The sequence below is a fragment of the Olea europaea genome, chromosome 20 (assembly GCF_002742605.1).
Source record: "Olea europaea var. sylvestris chromosome 20, O_europaea_v1, whole genome shotgun sequence".
Lineage (NCBI taxonomy): Eukaryota > Viridiplantae > Streptophyta > Magnoliopsida > Lamiales > Oleaceae > Olea > Olea europaea.
The window spans coordinates 8,091,575-8,102,098 of NC_036256.1; the positions used below are offsets into that span (position 1 = coordinate 8,091,575).

The 10,524-nt window shown below is 33.9% G+C and overlaps 1 protein-coding gene across 9 annotated transcripts; it reads right to left on the reverse strand.

Moving 5' to 3' along the window:
- Positions 1-1,256: 1,256 nt before the first annotated feature.
- LOC111369519 (pre-mRNA splicing factor SR-like 1) lies at positions 1,257-6,598 on the reverse strand. 9 transcript variants are annotated; one of them, XR_002698165.1, is made up of 7 exons: positions 6,490-6,598; positions 5,615-5,923; positions 4,993-5,073; positions 4,356-4,427; positions 3,223-3,283; positions 2,716-2,855; positions 2,469-2,599 (listed from the first exon to the last, which is right to left on the reverse strand). XR_002698165.1 is itself a non-coding variant. In XM_022991065.1 (5 exons), exons 2-5 carry the CDS (start codon positions 5,903-5,905, stop codon positions 1,781-1,783), a joined length of 1,263 nt encoding a protein of 420 aa, XP_022846833.1. In that variant the 5' UTR covers positions 5,906-5,923; positions 6,490-6,597; the 3' UTR covers positions 1,257-1,780. The 9 variants fall into 9 exon arrangements, 5 of the variants coding, with proteins under 5 accessions (XP_022846833.1, XP_022846834.1, XP_022846835.1 ...); XR_002698166.1 differs by lacking the exon at positions 3,223-3,283; XM_022991065.1 differs by lacking the exons at positions 2,716-2,855; positions 3,223-3,283 and having other exon boundaries at positions 1,257-2,599; positions 6,490-6,597.
- Between the last annotated feature and the right edge of the window lie 3,926 nt (positions 6,599-10,524).

The following is a 10,524-nucleotide window of genomic DNA, read 5'->3' on the forward strand; positions in this document are numbered from 1 at the left end:
TAACCCGCGATTTACCCCCTCCAAGGTTTTAGGGGCATGAATCTTGGAGGTCCAGGATTTAATCTGGTATAAGTTGGAATACCTGGATATCACATAAAAAAAGAGAGAGAGAGAGAGAGAGAGAGGCCCCTTGTACATTTCCACACACTGTCTTCTTACACTTGTCTTGGCTTTCTCTGCTACACTACACAGTACACCAACCACACCCAACTACACAAAAACTACCTGAAAAATTCTCAAGAATTCTCTCTCATTTTTAATATATATAATTTATTGCTTATTTGTCGATATAATCGATTTGTCTGTTTACATTCCCCTTCAAAACCATCTGTTTTAACGTCAAACTGTAATTTAATTGGTCCCTCAAGTTCTCTATAATTGAGATTTTCTTTTGATTTGAATTAATGGCTATTCATTCAGCTACCATGAGCTTCAACTGTGTCTGCTTGAATCGTCAAGCTTCTGGGTCATCTTATAGGTTATTGAGGCCCTTCGTTCTCGGCCAGTGCGAAGTCAAGTTGCTGGTTCTTTCTTCGCCGTCTCGAATTCATTTCACTCTTCAAAAATAAACCAAAGATGCGAAAGAAATAAGCTTAAAATAATTGACTGGAGGTGGCCGAAGATGTAGAGTAATGAGCGGCGAAGTGGCAGGGATTATTTGAGGAAAATGGCATGGGTTCTTGCTTTTAAGCCTGACATCGTCAACCTTCTTATTTTCTGTTTTCATGTCCATTTCTTTTGCCTTTTTTAAATGCCAACTCAGCCTTTTCAAATTCCTGTACATTTTCTGGCAAATGTTTTCTATACTTTTAGTTTTATTCCACAGAATCATACCACAATCGAATGTAAATTAATTGCTCTCCTATTGATACAGTACAAGACAGAGAGATAACTACTCTCCATCAATTCATTTAACCTTTTAACGTGATGTGTAGTTGTACACAAAAATGAGTTGACGTTAACTAACGAAGCCAACGGGCCAAACGTAGTAAATGAGCATGTTTGGGTTGACTTCCAAGTTTTACTTAAAAAGGATAAGACTCATATTTCTCTCACAAACATGCTCTAAGAATGTTTAGCCAAAGAGCATTAGCTTGACCCAAATGTTCGGACAATAGGCAACAATCGAGCTCAGACCTATTAGAGGTCAGCTACACGTATTATTGAGCTAGAAGGTTGCCATTAAAGGCTGATGCTTGTGACAATGCCATGAGATACTCGAGAGTAGGCTAAAGAGTTAGGTACAACCAACCATGTATAGAAACCAACACAACAATAAGATATTCACATACAACACAGTCCATAAAAGTACATAGACAATATGAAACTGCCGGGAATTTAAGAACCTATTAAAAGTGTCATACAATTGACAAGACAAATCACTGTACCTTGAATCAACAAGTTATAGTTGGAAGCACTCTTGCCAAGGAAACCTCGTTGTCAAAGAAGACGTGCAACCTTAGGCTAGAAGCATCTTCGACAACTTAGGATGCAGTTCAACTGCTAGTAGCAGCATAACTATCTGACTTTGACGCCTTTTCAATTGTTCGATATCATCTTACACCATTAAAAAGAGTAATAAAAATTGTAATTAGTCTAATGAAATTGTCTACTAATATACATACATCTCTTCACTCACCTAAGATGGTGGGAATAAACGATGTCCACATGGATATCCAGACTCGAATGTAAAAATGAGCAGAAGATACAGTCTATATCAGACACAAGATGTAGTCGAACATCTGAATGATGGTGCTCAGTTTCAAATTATTAAAAAAGATTACCTCCAAGAGGAACCACCAATTCTGATCACTTCCTCAGTACCACTAGGCCTGTTAGGTCCACTATCTTTGCCTACATCATCTTTTTGGTTGCTCACGTCACCATATAGATCTTTAAGCTTAGCCAAATTACTGGATGCGGATGTCCTTTCTTTGTTTACATCTCTAGCAGGACTCAGACGACTCCATTCGTGGATGCTTCGACTCCTGCTTCTGCTACGGCTTCGACTCCGACGAGAACTACCTTCTCTTGTGTACCGATCATCATCATGGCTGCTCCTCTCATAATCCCTTCTATAGCTATCTCTGGACCTTCTATCATAATCATACCCCCGATCGCTGTCTCTTCCACGTTCTCGGTCTCTCTCCCTTTCCCTGTCTCTGTCTCTATATCTGTCCCTGCCTCGATCTCGATCTCTGTCTCGGGAATAATCCCTATCCCTGTCTCTGTCCATCTCCCCTCTTTCTCTGCCTCTATCCCTGTCTGAATATTCTCGATCAGATAAATCACGGCTCTGGCTCCTACGAACACTTGGGGACCGTCTTGAATCACCTTCCCTATCATAAGCAGATGACGGCAGCGTACGGCGAACAGGAGATGAATCCCTAGTAGTTGCACGATGAGGAGCACGTTGACCGAAGGAAACAGAAAGAGAAGCTTTGACAGACGGTGGCCTCCGGGCAGTTTCCTCAGATCCACGGGTGTTCTCACCAGTAACACCAAGATGTTTAGTAGGTAGCTTCATATTTTCAAGATTGGCTACAATAGTTCGCATAACAGGAACTGGGATGCGGGGGAAAAGTGTGTCAAAATAATACTGCAGTAAGAAACAAATTTCTGAGTTATATGAAAGCGCAGTAGATAGTGGCATAAAGACATATATGCATCTAACTATTGGAACGTTCTTTAGAATATGTGATGATAATAGCATACCCTAACCATAATCCTTAATAGATAAACCACAAGGATAAGCTGCTCATTATCTGGCATTCCATCCAATAACAGAAACAAGCTCATCCCTAAACCGTAATAAATGGCTCCCAAACATCATAATGAACTGCACTCATCACCTCCTATACACAAAGCAACTTGGGTAAAGCCGTAAAGGGAGATTTCAACAGCAAGAGAACTATAAAAACATCAAGTATTGCAGGAGGTACAAATTATGGGAAGGTGTCTGATGGGGATTCTAGGAGAAATAGGATTAAATATAGAATCTGATTTAAAATAGGATTCGGTGGATAAGTTAAGATTAGTATAGAATTTGCAGATTAAATTCTTCTCTTTTCTTTTCTTTTTTTTTTTGTTTTTTGTTTTTTGTTTTTTCTCCTCCTTCCCTTTCAATATATTCTCTGTTCCCTTCTCTCTAATTTCCTTTGCGTCAAATAATTACCAGCCTTTTTTGACTTGCGAAAGCAAAATAATAAAGAATTTGAAAACCTTGAGAAGTACACATAAAAGGAGCAGATTTGTCAGATGACCACATAGAAAGTGAGATACGCTGGAAAAATAAAAATAGAATAGGTAAAATGTTCCAAACAACATTTACTAGATGTTACTGAAACAAAACATAAATTACAAAGTAGCTCTCCTAGTCTATCGAGTAATGCGGGCTTGTAATGAAATAATAGGACAACTTAAAGCCCAATTCTTAGAGATTCGAAAAATTTCTAAAGTGAAAATGATATGCACTTGAGAACAAGAACGATAAGTTGAAAATAGTTCCAAATGCTCTACACTGTTCCAGTCCTTTCCATTCTTCTAGTGCACTCGATACCTAGAAGTTGTGGGTGGTTTCTGGGTGATAATTTTTAGTTGATCAGTTGTGATTCCAATGCCCAACACTATGGGATACATTTTTGGAAAGAAAAAGCGAAATTAAAAGCATGATAAACTCTTTAAATTATGAATAGATAAAAATAAGTGCCAGATAAGTGAGTAATACCTGCAGACTGCTAGAAATGTGTGAATATAAAGCAGCTTGAGTTTCTATGTATAGATTATAAACATGAGCCAAGCACAGGCTAAATTTTATTGCTTATTCAATAAGTAAAATCGAAATATTACATAGATCAAGTGTTTATTCCTCAATATATTCCCATTTTCGATCTGAATACATCAGATATCAAACCAAAGGAGATGGTATAATAAGGTAAAAGACCTCAATCGATAGGTTGCACTGAGTAATGCATAGAATTAGAACTGATTACATGAAAGAGAGAAAAAACTAGGGGATTACTGTATCATACAATGATAACTATCAAGTTAATAGAAAGAAGACATACATATCATTAAAAGATAAATATCTATAACATAAGCATACAGAAATGATTATAAAATTACCAAGCCACACTAGAATTGATTCAAAAAAGATCAGAAAGTAGACTATACACCAACAAACCAACAGGTAGATGCAACACCATACTAAAGTTTGTTACTACAAATGAGTGTCAAATGTCAAATATACATGCTAACTATCGATGTATTTTAAAAAGAGGATTTGCATGAAAAACAGATAAAACACATGCAGTTTAACTTGTCCAGCAAATTGAAGGCAATGAATAGCACCTTACCTGACCAAGAAGCAAGTCGCGTACATAAACACCCATCGTGGTCATTCGGCCATTAGAACCAGGAGAGAATTCCTACAATAGTATATAGTTTTCACAAGAATAAGCTTTCCACATTAGCATATTGAAGTTAAGAGTAAGAAGGTAAAGAAACAAAATCCAAGATATTAATTACACAATCAAGGCTTATACCAGTGCAGCACTTGAAGATGCCCCAATACAACTCAGGGAGATTTTGTTATAGATAACAATAAATATTTCCTAAGACAAGCATCTCAAAGCATTAGCTCCTCAAACACCATTTCAACCCAAAATGTCTCAACTCCCATTGTAAGATTAATAAAAAGAGTGAGAGCATATAAAAGAGAATTGAGACATCATAAGTAGGAATATTCTCAAAAAGAGTGCAAACAAATAAATTGGAAGATGCGTCAATTCTAAGAGAACAGTTTTTTGCCATCAACTATCAAATTTCAATTGAGAGGAGACACCAATACTGCATCAGGCAAGGCCATGGTAACATTATGCACATTATCAATTATTACTTTAAATAACATGAGAACAACTCGAACTTACAAGTACAAGAGTAACACAAAAAAAAAGTTGAGCAAAAAGAAGCAGACAGGTCACCTTTTCATACCTCATCATCTTTTAAGTACGGCTCATACCAACTCCATAATGTCTTTGGATCGGCAACATATCTTAAATAGAGAAATCCAATCTGCAGAAGTAATAGAGGTCATTAGTCCCAAAATAAAGGCTCACGTCAGCAAACAAATTGGCCATACAAACAAAATGGAGAATAAATTAGGTCCATAATCTCTTGCTACCCAGAAAGCGTGACCATCTATGAAGCACTAATAACATAGACTCTGCATGTAACTTAGCGTAAAAGTAAGACATGTCAAGGTCGTCTATTAAAATGTTATATATTAATACCTTCATCTTTTACAAATCTTTTATTTTAACAAAATTAATACCTATCTTAGATTCGGTTTTTACTATTACCAGTGAAATCTTGTGAATCAGGGGAGTAGCTCTGTGTAGCAAGACAATTGTGAATTATATTTACTACTAATGCTGCGTGGCATGTTGAACGAGTGCTTGAGGAGTGTAGGCAAAGTTTGCCTCATATGTTGAAATTTAAGAAACTATAAAAAATAGGACACGCCACATGGCGTGTTAGACGCTGTCCTGAAGAATGTACAGTTAGTTGGACCGAAAAACAAGATAAACAAATATGGTCCGAAGACTCCACTTACCGCTCTGATATAAGGAGAATCTGGGTGCTTCAGTAGCCCATGCATTTGCTTGACAGTGAGTTTCATGGTAAAGAACTTGTATAGAAGGCAAAATGCCGTTGAAGGACCCCGGCAGTTGCCGGTCATCCATGGTTCCACATGTGTGACGGTAACGTAAATCTCATCTATCACTTCATGATAAGTTTTCAATCTCAACAGGTCCCGAAAGTAATCAGAAGAAAGTATATTCATGCATAGGACTTTCTCCAATAATTGATCAATTGGTCTTCCGGATGACTTTATCTCGGCCATACTGTATCATTCAATGCACTGACCCATCAAATAAAAAAGTTAGAAAATAGAATATCAAAAGATTATCATAGTAAAGTTTCTCGTGAAAAACTAAAAACTCTATTCCTACAACCTAAAGAATTGAATGAATTAGTAACTAAAAAGAAATTAAACAGTTGGATTCAATCCAGTAAAATTATAAAACAACAATTTCCTCTCTTTTATGGCATAAGCACTATTCTTTTTTCAAAACCTCAAATGTAATTTGAAATTGAAGACAATTAAAGATAAAAGGAATGCTTGAATTTCACTATATTTGCGACCCCAAGTTATCAAAAACTTGTGCAAATTAGGTTACGAATCTAAATCAAGCTATTCTAAAAAGATCGTGAACGCAGAACAAATTCGATATTAAACTTTAATTACCATTCATATGTACTTAAACAGATAGGATTGTGCTCAATATAGATGTTACAGCGATCGAATTAATGAAAGAAAGAAAGAAATCAGGAACGAATTAAAAGAAAATTGTGCTTATCTTTTATAATTATACAGATACTACAGAAACGTAATCAGGATAGAAAAACATTTGACTTTTTTCTTACCTTAAAGAGATGAGGAGAGCACGACAGAAAAGGGGAAATACGAGCTTTTAGAAATGTGATTTGAACCCTAGAAGGAATGTTCAAAATTAGGTAACACCTGTGTTAGTGTAAATCGAAATGGGGCCTGAATCTTGATAAGATTGGGCCCCATAATATGAATCCAATTAAAATATATTTCCCGACAGTCTTATGATCAACTTTTATAAATAGCCATCCTTAGTGCCGGTTTCAACTTAAATTGCCATTAAGGATAGAAAGACAAATTGCATTTGAACTTTCATCTAAACAAAAAGCGGATAAAAAGTTAAAAACGACTAAATTTCTCGTCAGACGTTTTTATTTTCTCCAATTGAACATAGAAAAGTCTTCGAGCTTCAGCAAAGCCTCCGGTGCATACCTCTGGCCACCTACATCGCTAACCTAATCCCAACCTGCCATTCACTACCCACTCATACTGCCTTCTGTTGTCCTTAGACAATGGCGATTAATATATAAAACGTTGAAAATAAAAATGTCAAGAAACAAAGTTTGTGGGTAGAATTGAAAAAAGCTATAAAAGTTGAGGATGACAGCCACAATTTGCCATTTTAAGAGTTGATTCTAGCATTTTGATCCATTTAAAGGGTTAATTGTGATCCAACCAATAAGGAATAAAGAGTTTAAAAAATAAAAAAAAAAGTTAAATATAAATAATTTTACTCATGATACTGTAAAGGGCCTAATAATATATATATACTTTAGCATGTAATAGTTTGGTGCTTATTTCTTTGTTCTTAGATTTATTGTATGAGACGTGATTTCATCGAGGTATGACCTTTTGTCCCCTTCTTGCATCTTTTGAAGTTCGTGTGTGCCTCGGTGAGGATTTTGATCTTCTCATGTTGTAATGGTTGAGTAGGCAATAATAATACTAATCTCACATGGTTGTATAATGTTGTATTCCTTTTTAAAAAATAAATTGGTAAAATTGATTCAAATTAACCAATTTTTGAGTGAATCAACAAGTTTAGATATTCTTCTTAACGGGTTTTGACTTTTTCAATTTTTTAAGTGTATTTTTCAAAAAGAAAAAGTTTAGATGTAATTCATTTAGACTTCTTGACTACGAGATGTTTGGTGAGGATTAAAATTAAATTTTTTTAGTAGATTGTGATAGAAGTTTTGGAAATGTGTGGTTGAAAAATTGTGTGACCCATTAATGATGTGGTAAATATTGATTGTTTAATTTTGACTTAAATTAAATCAGATTTTAATTCAAATCAAATAGGCTCACAAGTATTAAAAAGATTTTTAACATGTGATATCTATGTCAACTTCTTCTTGTCTTGATTTATCGTTCTTTTTTTTCTTTTTTTGGCTAGATTATTTATTATGATGAACGATATGTCTAATTAACATCTATACATATTCTACCTATATAATTGTTTTCTCCATTTAATTAAGAAAACTCAAATTTAAAATCAAAATTCAAGAATGAGTGTTCTTGTTAGAGTTAGTTTAAATTAGAGTGATATTGATGATTAAGTCTCGTGGGACAGTGTTCTACTCACTACTTTATTACTTATTTACTTACTATCATCTTGTAAGAAAATATCAACACTTTTTTTTACTTATAAGTAAATAAAAACTGAAATATCTTTGACACATAAATGTCAATTCTATTTTAAGGGGTTTAACCAAATTTATTTCGAAAGATGTGACAACTAACCAAATATATCTTCTACATATTCTAATTCATTTTTTGTACAAAATTATGTTTTATAAAATTAACTTGTTGTAGTCGAACTACTCAAGCCATCCTAGTTTTCAAAATCGTCAAATAGGTGAAACTTTACAAATTTAACTGGCTTGATAAATTTTCATATCATCAAATACTAAAAATAACATTTCATAAATTAAAATCGATTACAAACAACATTATCCACAAATTTCACGAGAACAGCGTAATATGTTAGTTGATTAGAAACGAATTTAGTCGACACGAATGACTAGGTTCTCAAAGTATCGAGGAGAGTATTTTATTGTTGGTCCTAGTGACACATTACATCAATTAGTGTTTGGCTAATGTTTATAAACACCCAAGTCATTTTTTCTCCATACACATCGAGAAATACACAAGTATTATCCAGTTATTTGTCACTCATTTCAATTAATATATAATTTAAAACATTTACAAACACTTTCCAAACATATTCTATATATCAGTATCAATAATAATACCGGTAAATAGGATCGAAAGGAAAAGGGAACCTATTCACTCTTTAAAAATAATTAAATAAAAATCGACCCCTCTATTTTTTATGGAGTTTATGGGTTCCATTGGTGCAAAATTGTGTTAGGTATTATTGGACTAACTTAGGTGGGCCTCGTTTTGCAATGTCAATGAAAAATGCAGACTGAATTTGGCAGGCCTAAGTGGCCCAAACTACCTTGTTAAGGATTCTAATTTGATTCCAACCAACTTTAAAAATGAAAAATAATAATAATAATAATAATAATAATAATAATAATAATAATAATAATAAATACACGTACTTAATAAAAAATTAAATACGAGGAATATTATTCTAGAAGTGGTCCGTGGACATAAATTTAATATAAGTTGAACCATCAGAATTCATGTTATTTTCTTAAAGCACCTCCAACCATAGTCATTTGTTAAGTCCAACAATATTCTCTGAAATTATTCTTTACAAGTTTTGGATAAAACTATAATGTGATAGAATAAATTATGGATAAGTAAATAGTAATTGCGAATCGTATAAATATGGTTAAAATTAAAGTATTATTGTAAAAAGTAAATTATAAGTTAATTTTGATATTGTCCAAACATAGGCTTTATTTTGCTTATTTCTATGAATAAGTATGTCCAAAGCTTTTTTCTTCATAAAATTCACTTGCTTCCCTTAGAAAAGTCGCTCTCTACATTTAAGGAGGCAAGTTTAAATCTTTACAGATAGAGAATTTGTTAGACTAATTAAAATAAAGATCGATTCTTTTAGATAAAGAGGATGGAAAAAAATAAATAATCTCTTTAAAATTAAGTTACTGTTTTTTCTTACATTTCTTCGCTAGTTTTATTTTTACAAACTTGCTTTCTACAATGATTAAAAGAAAAAAAAATCACCATGTGGCCAAATTTAAATAAGGGTGCGTTTAATTGTCAATATTTTTTATTGGGAATGTGTTTTTTCCACCCAAATTTCTATTTTTGTACTGTTTGATTGTTATTTTTCCATTAAAAATATTTTCCTACTTTTCTTTATGGGGAGTGTGATTTTATTTTCCAAAAAACTCATTCTCTCTTTCTCTCTCTCATCTATCCACTCACCAATAAAAAAATGGACAAATATAATATTTTTTAGATTAAAAATTAAATTAATCAAACACATTTGATTGATAATTTTCATGTAAATAAATTCTAGACAATTGAATTACTTATAATTTATTTTATTTTCATACAAATTTCATACTTACAATCAAACGCACCCTAACTAAATTTGAAAGAAAAATGTGTAAGCAGGGAACCTCTTTCATTTTGGCTTGTCCTTGCCTTAAAAGGTGTCAAAAGTAAAAAGAGCTTCAATTGCAAAGATAAAAAGTTGTAATTATTGATGACTCCTTTTTTGCTACGCTGTTGACATGTCTTAATCGATATGGACGAAACCAATTTGTCAGCAAAACAAGGATAACAACAAGAGTACCCCGGGACACTTCTCCACTGACAAAAGAAGGATTCTCTTAAGATTGGCAGTTCAGAGGTCGTGGGTTCGATTCGTGGGGCTCTTGGAAGGCAAGTCATATACTGGAAGGCAGAATTTATCCTGGAAGGTAGGAAGTCTTGGAAGACAAGGCGCAACGTGGGTTGGCTCACTAGGCACTTTGACAATTCAGTTGGAGAGGTGCTCAGACCCTGATTAGTAGGAGGCACATCCCGCTGTTTAATTGGTCTGTGTGAAGAGGGGTCAAATCACAGATCCAAAGAATAGTCGTTGAAGGCGTGACACCTTGATATAAAAAAAAAAAAAAAAAAAA

Bases quoted from the DNA above. Each gene is read 5' to 3' on its own strand.
- LOC111369519 (XM_022991065.1), bottom strand. From the start codon at position 5,905: ATGGCCGAGATAAAGTCATCCGGAAGACCAATTGATCAATTATTGGAG. The intron at 4,428-4,992 runs GTATGAAAAGGT...ATACTATTGTAG, and splicing joins CGTACTTAAAAGATGATGAG to GAATTCTCTCCTGGTTCTAA. The intron at 2,600-4,355 runs GTAAGGTGCTAT...TTCTTACTGCAG, and splicing joins GCGACTTGCTTCTTGGTCAG to TATTATTTTGACACACTTTT.